The sequence below is a fragment of the Stenella coeruleoalba genome (assembly GCF_951394435.1).
Source record: "Stenella coeruleoalba genome assembly, chromosome: 5".
Taxonomy (NCBI): domain Eukaryota; kingdom Metazoa; phylum Chordata; class Mammalia; order Artiodactyla; family Delphinidae; genus Stenella; species Stenella coeruleoalba.
In genome coordinates, this window is record NC_137150.1 from 121,758,077 (window position 1) to 121,781,435 (window position 23,359).

The 23,359-nt window shown below is 35.7% G+C and overlaps 1 protein-coding gene across 2 annotated transcripts in view; it reads left to right on the forward strand.

Annotated features, from left to right (window-relative positions):
* The window catches only part of NCAM2 (neural cell adhesion molecule 2), a 487,657-nt gene that overhangs the window by 267,087 nt on the left and 197,211 nt on the right, over positions 1–23,359 (forward strand). For both annotated transcript variants that reach the window (XM_079922649.1, XM_079922648.1), the window contains exons 2-4: positions 14,500–14,574; positions 18,342–18,548; positions 20,488–20,631. In XM_079922649.1, coding sequence (XP_079778775.1) covers positions 14,500–14,574; positions 18,342–18,548; positions 20,488–20,631 — 426 coding nt within the window. The remainder of the gene's footprint in view (positions 1–14,499; positions 14,575–18,341; positions 18,549–20,487; positions 20,632–23,359) is intronic.

Here is a 23,359-nt window from a genome sequence, read left to right on the forward strand (position 1 = left end):
TCTACCATACATGAGTTCAAATGCACTGAACTTTAACTTATCTCTTGGAGCTAACTGCATGCAGAGCAGAGGAATAAGGAGTAAGTTAACCCACTTTTCTTGAGTCTCCTGGCATAACTTGGCTAAGGTTCATTTTAAAGTCTGATTGGATCGCTCTACTTTCTCTGATGATTGGGGGTCTCCAGGCTGAGTGCAAGGTCTATTTTTTGCCTGGGGAACTTGCCATCTCTTTTGTCACTTGAGACTGGAATGCTAGGCCGTTACCACTTTGTAGGGATCCTGGGAGCCCAAATCTGGAGATTATTTCTTTTAGTAATATTTTAGCTACTTCGGCTGCCATTTCACTTCTAGTGGGAAACGCTTCTAACCGTTTCCCCCAGCACCAAGAGATACCTAAGACTGCCTGATGTTCTTGGCATGACAGTGAAGTCAACCTGCCAGTCTTCCCCAGGATATGCCTCTCAGATCTGAATGGGCCTTATCTAGGGGCCTCTGGTGGTGGTGGGGGGGGGGGGGTTCTGTGCAGATGGGGCATGTTTCAACTATCTGACTGATTATGCTTTTCATCCCAGGAGTTACTGTGACCTCAACTAACCAATTATATTGGGCTTCCTTCCCATAGTGAGTTCCTTGATGAACCTCCCTAATGGCTTGACAAGCTGCAGTTTGGGGAAAGAAGTATTACACATGTTCATTAATTAGTCACCCATGGCTTCCTAGATCTCTACTGAAGCCCCATTTCTGGACTTTGTCTAATTCTTTCTTTGTAGAGACTACGGAGTAATTGGATGGATTTGGCCTCTTAGTATGAGGGGTAATTGCCAAGTTACTTTGGGCCACCCTTTTGGCAGTTCTGTTCCCTTTGTTGTTTTCCTTTATTACCTCTGCATTCCCTTTTTGATGACCCCTACAGTGAATCACTGACACTTTTTTTTTGGAAGCTGCACTGCTTCTAGGAGTTTTAGTATGTTTATGCCACGTTTCACCTGCTTATTCTCTGCAGTAACCATACCCCTTTCCTTCCAAATACCCCTGTGTGCATGTAGGATGGCATACACATACCAGAAAACTGTGTGAACATTTAAGATTTTCCCTGTCCAGAGCTTTAAGGCCAGGTGAGGGCTATAAGCTCCACCTTTTGGGCAGAAGTCCCTGGGGGTAAGCTTTGTGCCTCTATGAGTTTGGTTTGGGCGATTACTACATATCCTGCCAGCCTTTTCTCTCTCTCATAAAGCTTCTCCTGTCTGTGAACAATTCCTCCTCAGCATTTTGGAGAGGCTCACTTCCTAGGTTAGGGCAGTTGGAATAGATCATGTCTGTGGTTTCTACACAGTGATGCTCCAGGGGTCCCATTTCTGTGGGTAGCAGGGTGGCAAGATTTAGCCTGCGACAGTTTTTTATGGTAACCACTGTGCTGTCTAAAAGCATAGCAGGAACTTGAATCAGCCATCTGGGGGAGAGCCATTCTGTTCCCTTAGAGCTTACTTCCTCGTAAGTTAGTAAAGCCTCCCGGTGTGGAGTCCATGCAGTGATTGGCTGACCAAACATTAACTTCTCAGCCTCTTTTAGCAGAGTTGTAGTAGCTGCTACTGCTGTAGGCAAGGAGGCCATCTCTTCACATTCTGATCTAATTGTTTAGAGAAATAAGCAACACCCAAGTAAGGGTCCACATTTTTGAGCTAATACCCCAAGGACAATTACCCTTCTCTCAGGAATATAAAGGTCTTAAGAATTTAGCTAAATCTGGGAGGGTTAGGAAAGGGGCATGAAGTAATGGCATTTTTAATACTTGAAAGGTCCTTTCACATTCTGAAATCCATTCAAAATTATCATCATCTTTCCTTTCACCTTTTCATGTAGAGGCCTAGCTAGTTAGGGATCCAGATACAGCAAAACCTGGCCATCCGCAGGAAACCCCGTAAGCTGTCTGCTAGTTTTAGGAGAGGCAAGGCTGCAAAAGGCTTCCTTCTTTTCCTGTGGTAGGCTTCTGTGACCTTCTGTGAGAATGAAGCCTAGGTGGGTCACCCTAGTTTGTGATATTTGGGCCTTTTTCTTGGCCACCTTATATCCCTTATCAGCTAGGTGGTTCAGAGTGGTTACAGTACTTTCATCAGAGGTCTCCTTAGTGAAGCTAGCAGTCAGAATGTCATCTACATCCTGGAGGAGGGAAGCCTCCTCCAGGATGTAGATTTTTTAGGTCGTCTTTAGCTAAAGTTTCCACAAAGACAATGGGGGTGTTTTTGAATCCTCGGGGCAGGACTGTCCAGTGGTATTGTTAATGGAATACAGAGGAAGGCATCTTTTCAATTTAATACACATTACTGGGTCCTGGTGGACAGTAGAATCCCAGCAGGGTATAGGAATTGGTAACTACTGAATGTATATTTTTGGTGGCTTCATTGACTGCCCTGAGGTCTTACCATCCAGTATTCTCCATTGGGTTTCTTTATGGGGAGAACAGGGGTATTACATGATGATTGGCATGGTCCAGTAAGAGTGGTCAATTAGGCCCTGTATAACAGGGACAATGACCAATAAGGCCTCTCAATGGAGAGTGTACTGTTTTCTGTCGGGCCATGGATGTCCAGGTTTTAGATGGACTGTCACAGGACTGGCTCCCATAGCTTGTTCCACCCATCCCTAGGCGCTGAGTTTGAGATTTACTCCTGGGAGATCAACCTGCTCTGTCCTGGAAGGTTTGTCCTCAGCCATTAACATTATTATCTTGTGCTCCCTGTCTAGGGGAACAGCAGTCTTCAGTCTGTCTCCCATTAGGTGGATAGTAGCTCCCAATTATATAAGGACATAGGGAACATGTGGGAAGGAATGGGTGAGAATATGTTCATCCAATTTACGTCCTAATGGCTCTGTGAATGCCTGTTCTTAGGCCTTCCCTGATACCCCCATAATTTTACAACTCTTGTGACTGAGTTTGCCTGATCTGGTGTTCAGAACCAGTTAAGTGGCAACAGCGTTGACTAAGAATTTGACGGGTGGGCATCCCTGGTGGTGCAGTGGTTGAGAGTCCGCCTGCTGATGCAGGGGACACGAGTTCGTGCCCCGATCTGGGAGGATCCCACATGCTGCAAAGCGGCTGGGCCCGTGCGCCATGGCCGCTGAGTCTGCACATCCAGAGCCTGTGCTCCGCAACGGGAGAGGCCACAACAGTGAGAGGCCTGCGTAACGCAAAAAAAAAAAAAAATAATAATAATAATAATAAAAAAAGAATTTGACGGGCTTTTTTCCTATGTCCAATGTCAGGCTGGGCTCCTTGGGGGTCAATTGGAGTGCCAGTTTAGGAGCCCCCTGGCCCCATCATTCTTCATCTATTTGGACCATCTGCCCTTGAGAATAGTAACCAGGATCTGCCATTTCCATCCCCCTTCGAGGGAGTGAGGGCATTCTTCCTTCCAGTGTCCCTCTTGTTTACATATGGCACACTGATTGGGTCCTAATTTCCTTGGCTTGCTATCCCGGTGATCCAGGGGTCACTCACTGGAGTCGAGAGTCTCCGTGTGTGTTTAGTTCAGGTTTCCGTGTCAACCAGTTGATATTGGAGGGCAACAGCCGTTAGGCAGGCTTGCCTCTGGGCCTTTTTATCCTCTGACTTTTCCTCCTCTACGTCTCACGTACAAAACACGTGGTAGGCAACCTCCACCAGGCAGGAGCTAGGGGTATCTGGCTGTATTTTCAGTTTCTGAAGTTTACACCTAATGTTGAGGGCAGTTTGGGAACTGAAATACTACCTCAGGATTGCATTCCCTTCCAATGACTGAGGGTCATTAGTATAGAATCAGAGGCATTCCTTAAGGCTCTCTAGGAATGCCGAAGGGTTTTCCACTTGTTGTGATTGATTGCCTTTTTCTTATTCCAACTGACAGGTTTCTTTCCTGCTGCCTGGATTCCCTTTAGGATCATATTTTTATAATTGGGCAGCCTCTATTTTCCACCCCTTTCTCCATTGTCTCAGTTGTTATCTGGGACTGCTTGATTCTCTGGTCTGAAAATAGCATGACCTGCATTGCTTTTGTTCTCTTTGTCTGCTTCCTCTTGGGCTTTTAAAAGGATTATGGCCTTTTCTTCCCCTGTTAGGAGTACATTGAGGAGGCTCTGGATTTCAGCCCAGGTGGGGCCATGGGTCTGAAAGATTCCCCTAATCAGATTCAGGAACCCTTTGGATCTTCCCTCAACCCTTTATTATGACTCTTCTAGTTATGCAGATCAGAAGTGGTAAATGACAGGTATCTGTGTGAGCCCTTCTTCTCCATCCGGAACCTGCCTCACAAGGAGTATTTTCCTGGCAGGTTGTTGGACACTGGCTGGTAATGAGTCCCATTTCATATACTTACTGGACAGGTTCTGGGAGAGGGGACTGGTGTGGAAGGGACCTCTTGGGCCTGTGACCCAACTCGGGCTATATGAAGCAAATGGGTATGGAGGGAACAGTAGGAGGAGTGCTAGGGAAGAGATCAAGAAGGTCATCAGGGAGCAGGTCAAGCACTGATGGAAGGCTTAGTCTCCTTTACTATTACCTCAGTGGAGGAGAGCCCACATCCCTTCTAAAGGCCTGTGCTCTGATATAAGACCATAAAAAAACTAGACATAGGGAATTTCATCCCATTACTTTTGTCTCTGGCATAGCAGGTCCAATTGCAAAATGATGATATAATTTAGAGATCCAACTACTGAGGGGAGAGTTGGAGTGATTTGTTGGCATGCAAATCCTACAAAATTGGATCCAAATAGATTTTGGTTTGGGAAATTTGGAGCCAGCATTAAACTGTTAATTGATGCCTCAGCGACCAAAAAAGGAGGCACCCAAGTGCCCAAACCTTAGCCATCGTCCTGCTGAAGCTTGAGCATGTCTGTAGTCTAGTGGGTGAGTGCAGGCAGAAGGGCCACAGTCAGTCCCATCTGGGTTGTCAAAAATTTGTTACCAATCCCCTCCCCCAAACCTCCAATGAGTTGATCCTCAATAAGAGTCCTTCTTCTCGATGTTGCTTGTACAAATAGAAGAGATCAAGTTTGGTTCAGAAACAAAGGAAAGCTTTATTCTTTGATCAAAGAATGTAGAGGCGTGAGTTCATGCTTTAGAGTACACACTCTTTGCAAAAGGCCGTTGGTGGGGATGCTTTATAGGATTCTTGTCAGCAGGGGAGGGGATGGCATTCTTGCTGGCTGGGCACAGCTGTGTTGCTCAGGGCACTCCAGATCAGAGTGCTGGGTGCAGCATTTCTGCACAGGGTCAGCCAACTGAAGCGTCAGGTGCAGCAATTTCACACTGGGAATTCTGGTCTGAAGTGCCAGGTGCAAGCCTTCTGCACAGGGTACCCTATGAACAGGTGAAATTAGACTAAGCACAAAGGAAAAAAAAGGTTAGACTTCATTGCACAGATTCTATTTTTATTTCCCAGGAATTGTTGTGGGCTTTGCCGGTATATATAGTCCGGTGGAGAAACAGATGTGTGAACAAAATTGAGTATATGTTAATTGCTACTGGGAAATAGTACAGAAACTCAAAACAAACAACCTTCCTCAGTTTTACATTAATTTTAAATAAAATAGCAATAAGTTGACTTGAACAAGGGAATATAAAGTTTTTATAAATTACATATATTTATATAATTGCATATGAAGAATTTCTGCTTATTAAAAATTATAAAATACTTATTAACATACATCACTGTAATATTTTAAGTGCTCTAAGAGAAAATACTGCAGGATTTTAGAAGACATTGAAGTGTGTGGTTTACTGCCTGGAGGAGGACTCATATAAGTCTTTAATAGAAAGTAATAAGCATGCCCTTAGAGGAGAAAAAGGAGAAGGGCTCTATTGAATAAGAAAAAACAATTCAAAAAGAAATAGGAAAATAGAGCCTATTTGCAGAGTTTCTTGATATTTAACTATTGTGTGTGTTTTGTTTTGTTTGATTTTTCTCCCATACTTGGAATGTGGCAGGAAATAAAGTTGAATTAAGTCATATCCAGCTTGTTAAATATCTTTCATGTCAAGTGTGAAAGTTTGGATTTTATCCTACTCAACGGGAAATATATTGTACTACGAATGATAAACATGTTGGATTGTCACAACCCAGTGTTGACCACATTTTAATGCGCACATGGAACTGTTGGGGGTCTTATTAAGTTATAGATTATGATTCAGTCAGTATGAAATAAAACCTGAGATCCTATATTATAAACAAGTTCCTAATTGAGGTCAATGGTTTTGGACTGGCAACTACATTCTACATAGCAATGCTTAGCACCTGGAAGCTACTTAAAATAGAAAATCTTAGGCCCTACATCAGATATATTGAATCAGGATTTTCAGGAATGGGGCCAGAAGCAAATAAAAACAAAACACATGCATACATAAACACACACACACACACACACACACACACACACACACACACACACCCTCAGATTTTTCTGATAAACCCAATACCTGACCTTGTTCAATTTTACAGATCACTCACTATACCAGGCTAACAGTGGTCAGAAATAAAACTAAAGCAATGAGGATGCAAAACAAAAGCAGATTTGAGAGATATTTAAAGGAAGAATGAGTTGAACTTTATGAGTTTTCTATTAGAGGCAAGAGTGAGAGAACTTTAGATATTTCTTTTTTTTTCTGGCAAAATAGATTCAATAGATAATAATAGGATAATTTACAGTAAAGATTAAGCATGGGATAATACAGCATATCTTGAGTTTTAATATGCTGACTTTGAGAAATAGAAACTTTTTTTTTTTAAGTAAAGAGGCATAATAGCTATTAGCAAATATGTTTCTAGACCTCAAAAATGATGATAGGGAGATAATACACATAAATACACATTCTGTCTATAATTAATATATAGGAGATAGAATGGTGAGCAAATAGAAGCTGACTTTTGTTTGACGGCTTATAATAGCCCAGATTATACTGGGCATAATTATTTTTTTTTAATGAAGGATATAGGAAGTAGTTAAGATCATAGACACTGGGCACAAATGGCTGGATTCAAATCTGACTTCACCATATACATTGGACGAGTGACCTTTAGTAAGTCCTGACACCATCCTTTGCCTCAATTTTCTTATCTTTATAATAGGAATGAAAATATCTACTTAGTAGGACTGTTTAAGGATTAAATGAGATATTTTAGGTACACTGCTTAAACCAGTGCTCTGCATATAGAAAATAGTATTACACATGTGCTCAAAGTAGAAGAAGGTATACAGAATTCCAAGAAAATAAAATAAGTAAAAGATTACTAAGAAACACAAATATTTAAGGTATATGTGGAAAAAGAGATGTAATCAAAAAGACTGAAATAGAAATACCATAATCAGAAAAATGAGTCGAGAATAAATATGTAAGGGATCAAGGAATGGGACTGGTAAAGAACAAAATAATCAGCAGTATCTCATCCTTTATCAAATCAAATGTAAAAAGAAATCTGAAAATTGTTATTGGATTTGAAAACTAGAAGTTTGTGGTTGACCTTAGGAACAGCAAGCTTGTTAGTTGAATGGAGAATAAAGAGTAATTTGTGATAGAATAAAAAATGGGGACCTGGACTGTTCTTTTTTTCTATTTTTTCTTTCTATTTTTTCCCTTTTTTTGGGGGAAATAATATAATGAAGCAAAGTAGAATATACCATAGTAATTTGAGAGACAAGAAGCGGAAAGATGTTTTTTCTCTTTATATTATTTGGCTGTTCTGTTTTCTTTTTCATTTGTTTCATTTATTATTATTATATTTTTTTTAGGATGGGAAGCTGTAGTGTCTATAGCTTAACAGGAAGGAGTCAATAGAAAGAGAAGCATTAAGGAGGTAGACCAGTTGCTCTTAAAAAGACCCACGTGATCTAGCAACTGAGACTTTGTTTTCCTAACTTCGTACGGGAAGATTGAAGACAATTGAGTTTAAATACGAAAAAAGTACAGTGATGAAAAGGAATTATACTAAAATGTTTAACTTTGTCTTGGTAAACTTAGGTGAAGCAATTTATTTAAAAAATAGTTTTTAAAAAAAAGTTATTTATTTTTTTGGCTGCGTTGGGTCTTTCTCTAGTTGCGGAGAGCAGGGGCTACTCTTCTTTGCAGTGCGTGGGCTTCTCATTGCGGTGGCTTCTCTTGTGCAGGAGCATGGGCTCTAGGCACGCGGGCTCAGTAGTTGTGGCACACAGGCTTAGTTGCTCTGGGGCATTTGGGATCTTCCTGGACCAGGGCTGGAACCCATGTCCCTGCATTGGCAGGCAGATTCTTAACCACTGCACCACCAGAGAAGACCCTAAAAAATAGTTTTGATCAAATGTTCACAGTCGTCAGAGTTCCTAAAACGTTTGATGATGGAGTATTTCTCTCTTAAATGTTCCAAAAGTTCTGAATTTTCTTGAACATTGTAGCAATTAAAAAAAAATCAACTAGATCACACATAGACTGTTTTAATATATGGACATGAAAATTTAATAATAAAAAAGTAATTAATAAATTACATAAATAATTTTCTTGAAGTGGGTACAGTTTAAAATGAAAAAGTGAGGAAATCATATTCATTTGATATAATCAGTAATTTATAAGAACCTTTTATGAGTAAGACTCTTTGAGAGTTTTTATAATTATTAGATATCTTAATTCTCTTAACTCCCTTGATGTGGAAGCCAAGGGAAAAAAATTCTTGCTTTATAAATGTTACAAGTCATCCTACAAAAATAAATCAGTACCTTAAGTTATCTGTGCATGTCTGTTAGAATTTTAAGTGAATTCAACTCTGCTTTGTGTCAGGCATGTAGTAGACTAATTAAGTTGTCAGTTTTAAAATTTCTGCAGGTGATAAACTGGCCACTTTAAATGCCACTGTTAAATATTGTATCAAATTACAGTGGGCTCTCTAGGTCCCTTGATGGAACTTAGAAACACCAAACACTTCATTCTATTTATATTCCTGTAAATTAAGAAAGTCCCCTTTGAATATCTGCTATTTAATCTGCATGCTTACTTAAATTACAAATATTAATTTAAGCTTTGTTATGATAGCAGTTATCTTTGTTAAAATGTTATCTATGTTCTATTTTGAGAAGTAATTTTCATTTATGATATAAATTATGGCTCCATATTTTTTCCTCTATTCCTGAAATTCTTTACGTTGGTGACGCTTGTTTCACTGAAGCAGAAAACCTTAACATCTTTGACTTTTTCCCCTTTTTCAGTAATGTTCTAATTGATCCAGAGATAACTACTATTTTTACTTTTTTTGTTACATCCATTCCTACCTTTCCATGTTCTTTGCCACCAGCCAACTCAGATACTTATCATAACATACCCTAAATTTTCCCCTAAATTCAATTTGTCAGCCATCCTATCTTCTGACTAATCTTTACTAAATGCCAATTTTGTCATGTTGGTTTCTATTTATAAATAATTAATGGACAAAAATTTAAGTCCAGAAATTTTACCATGGCATTTGAGATCCTCCAATGTATTTTCAAAACTATTTCTCCAATTATATTACCAATATTCTACATGAGATCAACTTCATCTATATTGATCTACTAATTATTCCCTGAATATTCCTTGAACTTTTTTGCCTTACCTAGAATGTCTACCCTCTTTCTGTCCTTTTATTACAACATCTATTCCAACTTTTTTTTTCAAGTTTTATTGCCCTCTATGCAGCATTCTTGATCATAAAGCTCATAATGGTCATAATTGATAAACATCATCTTGTTTTATCATTCTTCTTTTTATGTAGTGTTGTTGCCTTACCAAATAAATTAGAAATACTTTGACATTAGGAATTGTAACTTATTATTTTTGTATACCATAGTATCTAAAAAGAGTGATTTGAAAAATTTATATATTCAATAAATACTATTGATTTTGGTAAACAATTTTTAATTTACCCAACTCTACATTTAAGATTATTATTACATATATTTCTTTGAGGATAGTTCAAAAAAGACAGATTTATCATGCCTCTAACTTTTCATTCTATGAGTTTAAAATGATTTCTTTAATGAGAATCTCTTGCGGAGATACTGACTATCCAATCCCAATTCTAATACAAAAATATGATTTATTGATTGGTTTTAAGTAATGCCATCATTTAATCAATAATGTTGCTAATATCAAGTGATTCAATCTATATAACATTATATCCTTCTCAATTTTCTTCAAAGTTATTATATCTATTCCAAATACCTAAGAAGAGTAAAATATCAAAATTAGATTTTTCAGCATCAGTGAATGCCATTCTATTTTTCGAATTCCACCCAATCCTATATAGAAATTTTGATTAGAAATATTTAGTATCTTTTTTTCTAAATGACGTAAAGGCCCCACATCACATCCACTTTCATTTGTTGTGCCTAAATTGAAACATCAGAAATGAATGAGAGATTAACTGGATAGATATAAATATATCAGTCCTGCCCAGCTTTCTCTGAACACAACTTTTGGCATTAGAAAATTATTTCATTTTCTCCTGACATTTGGGTCCAAAATGAGTCTGTTGGAGGTGGCCACAGGTCAGGAATGATCACAAGAAATGATGTTAAATCACTAGAGCAATGATTAAGGCATGACCTTAAATTTTAGTTCTTCACGTTTTTCCTAATATGCACATGTTTTAATGTATCTGTAGAGGTCAGTTAGAGCAAATCTAGCCTTTGGGAAATGTATTAAACTAGAAAAATATGTTTTCTTTTTATTATATACTTTTAATCCCTGATTTATAACCATGTGCCCTGACACCAAAATGCCCATAAAAATATGGGCTTGATTAATGGGTGAATTGATAGTTTGTACTGAATAAAAAAAATTGCCAAGTATTTTAATATAAATTAATTAATTTCAAGCTTAATTTCATTGTATTGCAATGAATATAAGTTATTTATTATACCCATCAGCAAGTCTGCGTAAAATTGTTCAGAACTCTATTTGAATTTTAAAATGCCTACATCTTTCAAGTTTTGTCTTTTCTGTAAGCTCCAAAGGTCAAAGGTGGGAATTACTTATATAATAATTGGCAGACATTTCTCAAAACCTCTGATATCTTTAAATTCAATTTAAGTCAATGAAGTAATTCCAAAATTTTATATTGTCAGTACTGTCTGTACCTAGTGTACAATAAGCTCTTGGTAAGTGTTTGTTCACTATTCTGCCATGCATTTATATATTATCAGTTTAGGAGAAACAGAAGTGAGGGTGATGAGCTTTCACTTCTAAAAATTCACATTTAAATATAGTAGAGAAGTGAATATCATTAACAACAATGTACGTTTCATTTGTTTAGTGAGCATGTCTCTGGATCAAAGATATTTATTTGTTGATATTATAGATGGAACTATCCAAGAATGTTTTGTAAATGTATTGATATTTTAGTTTTATTTTGAAGATAGAATGTAGCCAGTGATGGGGAGATAAGAGAAAGGGAGATGAAGGGAAAGGAAATATTTTGAGCAAACACACATTGGTGAGGAAGTGTGCGTCAGTGGGGAAGCGGGGGATGATTAATTGTAGCTGTCTATAGCCACAAAAGCATTAAGGAGTAATTGGAAATAAACTTGGAAAAGTTAGTTTTCTTTCTATGAAAATGTATATAATATTGATAATTAATTGGACAAAGCAAATGCACTTTGAAGATTTTTGAGTAGGCAGGTAAAATTGAACAGTTTAGAAACGTATGCTTGCAGCAGCCTGAAAAAATGCTCCCATGGGAAGAAACGTTGAAGAGGTAAACGTCAGAAAAAGAAATATAGTATTTGATACATCACTATCTCGGAGTAAAAGAAATATCTCAGGTTAAAATTAATGAGTGCATGTATTAGGGAAACAGTGTTGGAAATAAACAAGAATGCATACAAGTAATGTTTCAGAGGTTATATCCAAGATTTTACAATTGATTGGTGATGAACAAAAATGGAACAGTGAACAGTGAGCAATTTTTGGTGGAAGGGGAAGGGTTTAGTTTGCACATGGGGAGTTTGAAATTAAAATATGCTATCCAATTGAATGCTAGTTGAGGATTAGAAATTGCAGGATTAGACTTTGGGAAAGCACAGACTGAAGATCCAAAGAGAAAAGGAAGTTGATGCCATGAAATAAGGTGATGTCTAAAAGGAGAAAGTAAGAGGAGTGAAAAGAGAATGAGAAACTGAATCACAATTCCCTTTTTTCTTTCAACAATATAACCTCTTTTCTGCCTCTTTCCCTTCTATCCATAAGTATGAGTAAACTTTCCCCAATTTATAAAATCCCTGACCACATGCCCAGAATTGCGGATCCCCAAAACCCTGTACATCTTTATAGATTCAAGTTTCTTAAGAGGACAATCTCAAATTCCTTGACTTTTTCTGCAGTTTCCCTCTATTGTCCTCATTACACTTAAGCTAAGTTCATCAAGGGGATTCGTTACTTCTCAAAGAAAAAGTCCTCTTCTGTCAATTTGCACTAGAATTGACATTGTTTATAGTAGACACTCTCTTGTTTCTTCTAGTTTTCTCCTTATTCTTTCTGAATTCTTTGCTCTTCTTTACATGTTTTTCTCTGAAATATTAGAGTTACTAGAACACTTTTTGAGCCCCTATAATGTGCCAAGTACCCTCTGAGTTTTGATGAAATTATCAATAAAAATAGGACCAAGACTGACATGAGAGAAGATAGCCATGCAGCCCATCCTGTTTCTCAGGGAGGTTTCCAGAAAAAGAAGGAATTCATCAATCAAGTATGGGACGTTCAAGGAAATATTTTAAAGAGCTTAAATAGCATGTTTGACAAGTTTTTCTTGAGAAATATTTTCTTCTGTTCTCATATTTTTTGATTTCACATTTTATTTCTTTAAACATTGTCAACATAGCTATGTTACATTCTTAGTCTAATTCCCTGTTTTGAAATTTCATGGGTCTGTTTCTCCTCTAGGTTATTTCAACTGATTCTTGCTCACAGTGCCTTATTTCACCATGTATTTTATAATGTCAGAATGTGAGTTTAGGTTAAAGAGAGGTTCATTTATGAAAATCTTGGGGAGTCTGGGCCTATTAGATAGCTCTTCTGAATTTTCTGAAGGGCTTTTATGTTTGCTTCTGCCACTTAGCTGTGAGCCCTACATGTGAGAGTGCTTTTTAATTTAATTTTCAGCTTGGGGTTTCCCAAGGAACATGTATCTACAATTTTAAAATCCCAAACCTGGAATATGGCAGAACCATGGTTAACCTATTTAAGAAGAAACATTTGTCCGTTACATGGGCCAGAAAAGACAGCTCTCCTTGTCATTCCCTTTTGTCAGTAGGCTAATTTATTCTATACCCTTCTTATACTAAGGGTGAATCTTATCCTGGTCTAGTGTTTGGTGGTATTCTGTAGCATCCCCTCTTCTAGCCAAGCTTGGATCCATTCTCTGCAATCTGTGAGCCTTTCAGTTACTATGATCCACAAATTCCCAGTGTAGGCTTGTACTCTAGTTTTTAGATTTTTCTTCTTCTTTTTTTTTTTTTTTTCCTTGAGGCACCATTACTTTCCTGAAAGGTTAGCTATGTATTTCGGGGGGAAAAGGATGGTGGAACAGGGTTTTGGGGAGCGGTAACACTATCTTGTCCACCATATTATTAGAAACATAAATAGTTTAATTAATGTTAAAACATAATTTTAATTATCTTCTAAAGTTTTAGGATATTCTGCTGTTTTATTTCAAATTTGACAACAAACTTTTTGAACATCTCCTCTATTTTATTGCCATTGCCCTGGATACTTCACTTAACTTATTTATCATGTGGAAAAAAAAAATGCTTATTCTGCTTTCCTTATGTGGTAGTACTCCCTCTCTTCCCTGTGTTTCTCTCCTTTTTTTTTTTTTTTTGCGGTACGCGGGCCTCTCACTGTTGTGGCCTCTCCCGTTGCGGAGGAGCACAGGCTCCGGACGCGCAGGCTCAGTGGCCATGGCTCATGGGCCCAGCCGCTCCGCGGCATGTGGAATCTTCCCCGACCGGGGCACGAACCCGTGTCCCCTGCATCGGCAGGCGGACTCTCAACCACAGCGCCACCCGGGAAGCCCTTCTTGTCTCCTTTCATGGAAATATTTTAGTAGGTAGTCAAAAAGTATTTGACTTAAATTTTTAATTGTAATAACAGTGTAGGATTTACTCTTTTTAAGCAAGTTTACAAAATTTGAGCAAAAATTTTACGTAGCTATTGTCCAATCTGGTAGTACACAGAATGCCTAGTCTGTGAATATGGAACAGCTGTCTATGAATTTGATCATTTTCTTAACTAAAAATTTCAACATAGCTTGAATGAGTCCTGTATTTGGTCTGTTTGTAAGGTGCATAATAATATAATGTATATAATTTGTTAAATTGTATTTTACAAAACTTTCATTTCTTTTTACAGGTAATAAAAGCATAAGAGGGTAAATAATTGCTATTTCAATCATGTGGTATAGACACCATGTATTAAAATCTTAGTATCCATGTTTAAAACCATAATTAATTTTACTCAAATATTTTTTTCAGCTCTTCTTCAAGTGACAATTTCACTTAGCAAAGTAGAGCTTAGTGTGGGAGAATCTAAATTCTTCACATGTACAGGTATGTATTTCTACAAATATTTTCAGATAACTTGTTTTATTCTTTATTAATATAATATATTGACTAAATTTAAGTAGTTAAATGTCAATTCTCTAGAAATAAAATTGTATATTATCATTGGGCTTATAATGATTGGAAAAGTGTTAATGAACATATTTTACCTATTAAACACTGAATTTTATTTGTTGCTTTCAAGTTACTAATTTTGACTACTAAATAAACTAGATTATTTATTTTGAAAATAACTTATCAAATATAGTGTATGCATGATAACTTTTACATCAATTTAAATATTATTTCTATCTAAATAGTAACCTTAGTATGAATGTAAATGTTATAATTTAACCATTTTCATAAATATGCTATGAATAAGTTAGATATGGTACCCTGCATTATAGTTTCACTTCAATGAAAAGTTTAGGACAAAGCATATCACATCCTTCCTTATGAAAAGTGACCTTTAAAAAGTAGATATTTAATCAGCAAAGGTTTTGCAAGATTTTTGTGACTATTAATTAGAAGTATTATATATCATAGTGCCTATGGGAAATTATTATGGACCTCATCTAGTTTAATCATGCACATGTAGAATTCTTCTAGAAGATATTAACTACTTAAGCAACAAATTCCTATTCAACATATTGTAAAACTCACAAATGAGCACATTCTACTGCTGTTTAGATTCATCGTATTCATTTTCATCATACAAGTCTTCATATATAAAGTTTTTCAAATATTCATTTAGTGCCAAAATTTAAATTCATCATATTCATTTTCATGCATATAAGCCTTCATATATAAAGTTTTAAAAATATTCATTTAGTGACAAAATTGCTTTTTAGTATATTTTAAAATTGTTTCCATTCCTGATTATACTTAGCAATTCAAAACTGGATTAAATACGCATTTCTGACATAAAATGCATTATAAAAGTTGTCTTCAGAATGGCATGGCTTATTTAAATTATTATGACAATTAAAAAAATAGAAGCAGTTATAATAACATATCTAAAAATAATATCAGATAATATGAACAACTAATTGAGGCCATGATTCTTCACATATTTGCCTTCTTAATAAAGGTCTGAATTGATAGGTCTTGTTGACACATGTTTTTATATATTGGCAAATATAAAAGTAGAGAGTAGGGGAGAGACTGGTTCAACATCATTTACTATGTCAGTACAGCTTTGGCATAAGAATATAGTTCATTGTTTCTAAACCCTATCCATATTTTATATGCACAGATGCACACACACAGCTCAATTAAATCACAAGATCACAGAATAATGAAATAGTTTAAAAATGAATTGAAAAATAAAATTGTATTATTTTCTTGGATTTGCATTATCTTTGTGATATAAATTATATGATGTATATAATTCATAAGGTCAAATTAAGACATAATTTAAAAGTACGAATTAACGTCATTCAGTGGTGCTGAGTTTTGCCCTTAATAATAAGGCAGAACAATTAAACATTTTTTCCTTTTATATAAAGACGTATAATCAAGAGCTGTACTGTTGTCATGTAAGTGGCCTTATTTATCTTAAATACAGTAGTAAAACAAAAATCTAAAAATAAAGATGTGGGAAACCAATGCAAATCAAAACGCTTGCATGTACTTTTCTATCACAATGGTGACTATGTTGATATGATTCTAAAGTTTCTTGAACACAGACATCTAAAATTCAATAAAATAAATATGTCTTAAAATTCAACTAGAAGTTAGTCATGTTACTGACCTGGGTTCTTGGACTCTTTAATCAATAGAAATTGGTAAGAGGCCAGAGGGGGAATTCAGGCAGGGCTTTGTAGGGACTCTTGATGCAGCACAAGGGAGTGAAAACAAGTAACAAGTTCCCTTGCTCGCTCCCTGAGGTGGAGTGAGCTGATCCCTTAAATGGGATGAGGGTAATGGTGGATCAGTGGGTCCGGCTGGTGGGCTGGCTTAGGTATAGTGGTCTGCCCACCCCCTTGGTGGTCTGCCCACCCCTTTGGTGGTGCTGTGTGCAGGAATCACGCATAGTTCGGCATAGTACCATGCTTTTGCTCCCAGCACCTCAGATGTAGCAATTGGGATTTGGCCTTTTTGTATCTTGTTCATAATTTGTCCCAGCTGGACATGCTTGCAGTTATTTTTAGTCCCTTATAGTTTCTTTGTATATTGTTGCTCCAGGAGAGGTTTGTTCAGGTGCAAGCTCTGCAGCAAAGTGTCCCAGGTTCCAGAACTCAGCCTAGTTCCGTCATACCCTCACAGAACTAAATAAGAATGTGTCATGTATAGCAAATGAATTTTTATATTACATTTTCAAGAAAATAAGTTTAATGCTACTTATTAATTAATCCAAGAGCCCAGTCTTTTCAGTAAAATAACATGCAAAGTTTTATTGGAAATTATTATTTGAGTTGCCAGAAAAAAGAGAATTATGACTGCTCTATGAAAATACAGAATAAACTCTCCATGAAATTTTATTCCGTATCATTAAGAATGAAAATGTCCAAAATATTTCACAGAATATCCTGCACAATTTACTGTATAAAGTGAGGTTTTCTATTGCTGAAACTTAAAGTAATGCACATTTAAATTATTCTTTTGTAACTTCTCAATAGAGGAGGGAATTAAAACAAATACCTCCCCCAAATGAATTATCCTGTAACTACTATGGTTTTATGGTTCTGTTCAGAAAAACTGAAGATAACATAACTAAGATTCATTTAAGATTTAACTAAACTTCTTTCATACTTTTTTCTCCATCATGTCTAATTTGATATAGGAAGGAAGACAATTTGTTTCTAAAGCCATATCTTGGAAAAAAAATGAGAAGGAATAATTTTCTTATAAAAGGTCCTGAAGATGTTATATAACTTTATGCATTTTCTCCTGATACTTTTGAGTTAATAGTGTATGCTGCTTCCACAAATTATCTCTCAAGTAATTAGGTGAAATACATCCTTTTGGTGACTAAAAGAAAACATAGAAAGCTTCAGCTTTTACAAAGAGGATAATAACCTAGATTCTGAATTGGAAAACTTAAATAAATGTTTACCCTGTAATGATTTGGTTGTAATTGCCTAGCACTATAAGTATCATTTCAATGCATTCTAATTATCATATGAGTAAATAGTTAACAGTTTTAGATTAAAATGGTGAAACTACTCATCTCAGTTGGGAAAAGAGAAGATTAGGGCTCCATTTAAAAAATAGTCATTGGCCTTATCTATACAAGTTTAACAACTTGGGAGATTAATTCAAAATTCTGTATTAACAAAAGCCAAAGTTTATTTCATAAATGATTTACGTTGTTATGAGCTCTGCTGTATCAGGGGAAAAAGTGCTATTTCCTGACCCTAGCAAAAAGAATTGAGCAGGTGAAATCATGTTAGTAATCGTGTTTCTGTTTCGATTATGCCTATTAAGTGGAATTAATGTTGGACTCAGTTGCCAAGGCACTTTCAGTACTTGTGTGGTAATAATCCATAGATTTCCGTGGTAAAGTTTACACTCTCATAGCTTAAATACCATACTGGAAGTTTCCTCTGGGTTTTGTTACTCAAACGAGATTGAAACCTCAATGTTGGATAAATAAGGATAACATGTGTGCTAGCATTTGTGTTTACTTTCAATATTGTAAGATTTTCAGACTTCCAGTCTTCCATTTACATTTTTTTCTAAATTGTTAAAATTGTTACACGATAGTAAATGCCAGTGTCAAAACAAACACTTGGAACATATTTTCAAAATTTCTTTTCCATGGCTCTTTGCAGCAGTTGGTGAACCTGAGAGTATAGACTGGTATAATCCTCAAGGAGAGAAGATAATTTCAACACAGAGGGTATCAGTGCAAAAGGAAGGTATTAGATCACGATTAACCATCTACAACGCAAATATAGAAGATGCAGGGATATATCGTTGTCAAGCAACAGATGCCAAAGGACAGACACAAGAAGCCACAGTTGTTTTGGAAATTTACCGTAAGTCATGTATTTATAAGTTTTATTGATTGAAATTATACGTTCTTATAAAAAATACAAATTAAAATGTACTTAACAATAGAAACTAACACTCATTAAGAACTAACTATGTGATGGACAATGTGCTAAGACTTTTACAGATATCAGCTTATTTCTATTTTACCACAGTACATCTCTAAAATAAAATCTATAATAGGTTATAGTGGATTATAAATACATAGATGGAGCCAATTCTGTTGGTTAAATAATATAGATGAAAATGTTTTAGTTTTTTGATGCCATTAAGAATCTGTTGGGTAAATAGAAACCAGTACTTTATTTAGTGATATAAAATTTATTGGGAGTGCTTTTTTTCACTTTCAAAAAAAAAAGATCATGACTAGAACAAATAAAATTACCTATGGGATAACAGTGACCAATCTAGAATGAGAACTGGGGAAGGGTCAGCTGACAGGCTTTAGACAGAGTAAAAACTGAAAACTCATCTAATGAAGAATAATATCTAACCAGATTCTTCAACTCCAGGCATTTTTAGTAACAAGGTTTTCTACACTTACACTTCATTTTACGACTTGAGATTGATTGCTTCCTACATTCCTTTCCAACTTCTCACTTTTAGGAATTGTTAACCTGTTTAGGAACACTGAAGCTCATTGACTCCCAGGGTTTGAAACCAGGCTCTATCACTTACACCTGTGGCCTTGAGCAATCGCGTACACTCTCTGTTTCAATTTCCTCATCTATAAAATAGATATAATTGTAGTACCCACATCATACATAGAGTTGCTTTGAGGACTACATTACCTCATGCTTAGAACTTTGCCTTACAATTAATTTGTAGTAGTTAGCATTTCTACCAGTGAAAAATTATAAAAAGTTTTAGAATATTAGCTCATAAGACATCCCTTCCTTATAGCTTTGTTTTTTGTTATTCTAGAAATAGCATACGGGGAAAAAAGGCCAAAGCAGCACCAGAGCAAGGCTTCCTCTTAGATGAGTGGGGCAATCTGTTGGAGTATTGTTGCCCTCATTTTTCCTGATTTGACCTCTTTTTTTTTTTCTTTTTCCCTCCTGTTAGTTTCTAAGCTCCTCAAGGAAAGATGTTTTACTTATTTATACATTTACTGTACCAATTTCATAAATAACAAAGAATTAAGTTGAAATCATCATTTCATAGACTAGTATCTGGAAAGAAGTGTCCTTTGAAATGACACAAAGGAAGATCCCTAGTGCTTTATTTGTGAAGGTAAAAAAAAATTGTTTTTTCTTAGCAAGAACAATGAATTACTTTTGTGAAAATGTCTCATCAAGCATAAATATCCATATTCATGCATTCATTCAATACACTTATTGTATGTCTACTGCATGGCAGACAATATTCTAATTCCTAAAGACATTAGTGACTGAAACAGAAAATATCACTGGCCACTTGGTGCCAACATTTTAGTGGGTAGAGACAGACAAAAAGTAAGCAAAAACTAATGCTTAAATGCTAGATATATATGCTATAGAATTCTATAGGAAAGAAATTAAGTGGTTTAGAAACGTAGGGAGATGGCTATTTTGTATGTGGAGGTTGAGCAGAAATTTGAAGGAATTTAAGAGAGTGCAAATGCCCCGGAATGAGAACAAATGTGGAGTGTTCAAGGAACTGCCCAAAGCAGCAGCTAGGAGGAGAGAAGAAAAATTGGGATCAGAATTGTGGGGCAGATTCCAGTTCATACAGGACTTAGTGTGGCATTGTAAGGACTTTGGATTTTATTATCAGTGAGTTGGAATTTATTGGGTAGGAGAATTAGATGATCTGGTTTAAGGTTTTAAAGGATCTAAATTTACCTAATTATTTTATTACAGCATCAATAAACACGGATTCTGAAATATGCTATGGGAAGAAATAAGCAATAATACTTGTATGGTTTGTTTTACTTTCTTCATACAGAAAAACTCACTTTCAGAGAAGTGGTGTCTCCTCAAGAGTTCAAACAAGGAGAGAATGCAGAAGTGGTTTGCCGAGTCAGCAGTTCGCCTGCACCTGTTGTCAGCTGGTTGCATCATAATGAGGAAGTCACCGCTATTTCCGACAGTTAGTATTTTGGTAACTCTCTAAGTTATATGTTCTAAAAATATTGCAATTTTTTAAAAGACTGAATCTACCTAAGTAAATATAGCAATTAGATTGTTTGACCCTAAGCCTCAAACAACTGTTTTTTGAGAACCTCAGAGCTCTAAACTAGAGGTTGGCAAACTATGGCCCTCAGGCTAAATTCAGCTCCTGTGCTGTTTTTTTAAGGTGTTATGAAAATTCGGCCAAACCCAATTGTTACATATTGTCTATGGCTACTTTGGGAACAAAGCTGAACAGCTGTGACACAGATGGTTTGTCCTACAAAGCCTACAATAGTTATTTTCTGAAGATTACAGAAAAAGTTTGCTGACTCCTGCTCTAGATCAAGAAAAAATTATATACAAACAGTTCAAGGATACTAAACAAATAAAGGAATCAATCCTGATCTATTGAAATTCTACATATTATAGTTCAAACAATCCCATGGGCTTATTATGTGTAAACTTATAATAATATCTATGTGAATCCTATTTATTTTTCTGTCACTGTTCTTTCAAAGATACCTACATATTCTAAATATTATAAGATGAATATGGATAATAGAAAGAAGAGTACATTCATTTCAATTGTCTTCATGATTTTGATTCAGACTGAGCTGAAATTCCAGAATAAAATGACATCTGAAATTGATGCATGATTTGCTTACATTATGCTACTTTATCATTGTGAATTGGGAGCATTTTCGATTTAGAATATTTTTCATTGCACTTACATTGCAGAGAGGTACAAAATAATTGAATCTTTTAAAATACTTTCTATCTTGGATGATTTTGTTTTGTGTTTCTAAGAGATAAAACTTCTACAACATAAAGGAGAGAAGGCAGAGGGTTTCTGTTTTTGAATATATACAGAGAAAGTATCATGATGATGATAGTAATTTTTTTTTAATTTTGAGAGAATTTTTCTGGACTTGGCATTTTCACTGCTTGTCAGTTATTTACTAAAACCCTCTTTTCTATTATAGTAAGTTAATGAGATATAATACTTTATTTCCTCTTACTTTATTTTCAGAAAACTGCTTTAGGTTTTACTAATAAATTTCATGAGTAAATTGTACAGTATATTTTCTGCTTTCTTCCCCTCAATAATAAAGAAAAGGCAATTCTTTCATAGCAGTTAAATGACAATGTCTAAACATTTTCAGATTACCTACATCTTAGGCTTCAAGTGTACATCTGGTTTACTGTAAACCATAATTACAAGATGGTTTTGAAATGAGTTTTATTTTAAAAGACAGTTAAATCGATGCTGACTGTAGGCCTTTGGGCAGAGAGTGTGTGCAGCAGGCACTGGCAAGGTCTTGACTGAATGGGCCCAGGGCACCAATCAGCATCTCCATCTTCCCTGAGCAGATGATCCCTCCAGTTAAGTAGCCAGATGGAATTCAAGCCTAAAGACAGTTCATTCATTGGCATCCATGGACACTGGAGGTTGCCCTATAATATCTACTTTTTGTAATTTATTTGGGGATAAAATCTAATGATTAATTGTCTGAAAAAAAAAAAGACAGTTAAATCCTCAAAGCAAAGATTGATGGTCAAGTACAGTGCTGATGGAGGAGTGATGCTTCTATGCTACAGCTTACACATTTTTCCCAGTACCCAAGGATGAAATGCTGTGAAGTTGGAATTCCATTACGGCTCTACTCTTTCCTTGTCCCTAAAGCTTCAAACTTTTCTAACTGCTCTGTACCTAATTCGGATTCTTCATCTGTAAACAGTAAATTATTATATGCATTTTGAACAACGGTTTGAGTTTTAAGTAAGATAGGCTTATAAATATTTGTTAACTGAATGAATAAAATATTTGACTCTATATCAGATTCTCAATAAATAACATTTATTTTTCTTGTTCCTTCTCATTGAGCTTTTAATTCTTGGGAATCAGTTAAACATAGGAACTTAACGCTGAGTTGCAGGGAAGACAAAATCGATTTTTTTAAAAAGGACGTAAAATTTGTTCTGACTTTGGGATGTAAAGGATGTAGGGGAATTGTGAAGATGAACAAACTTTTCTAACCTTTTAATATTTGAGAAACTTGCCACATACTTCATTATCAAACACTTTTTACATTCATAACAGATTTATAAGAAGTAATATTCTTCAGATTTTTATACTTTATGTGATCCTTTTATTAAAACTAATGAAATAAGATTAGGTTTACAACCATGAAAGGAACATATATGGGGATTTAGAATAATGCAGTGTGTACAGATAACTTTCTGAAGCCTTAGTGTGGCATAGGAATAAAGTTTAAAGTCTCCATATGAAACAATGAAGGTTTGAAAATGTCCATCTTATTAACCATACTTTTGGTAGCAGCTGTGTGACAAATATGCATTATTAATGTTCCCACAGACTACTCAAAGTGGAGGTTTACCATGTTGTTTGTTGAAAGGAAATCCATATGCTAAAGAATCCAAGTATTTAGGGAGTAAATGTGACATTTTGTTATAAAAGTTGAGTATCCTGACTTTTAGTCTCAACCCTGATGGAAGGATATGCTATTGCAGTTGCCATTCTACCTCAGCCATTTTTAAAGTTATCTCTGAAACTTCCTAAATGTTTTGAGCATTTTCTAATGAAGTACCCTTTAGGCATCAAAAAACTATGGGTAAAATCATCTTGTTCAATAAAATTTGTATGAAATCTACTTCCAGTATAAAAAGTCATTCAACAGTTATTG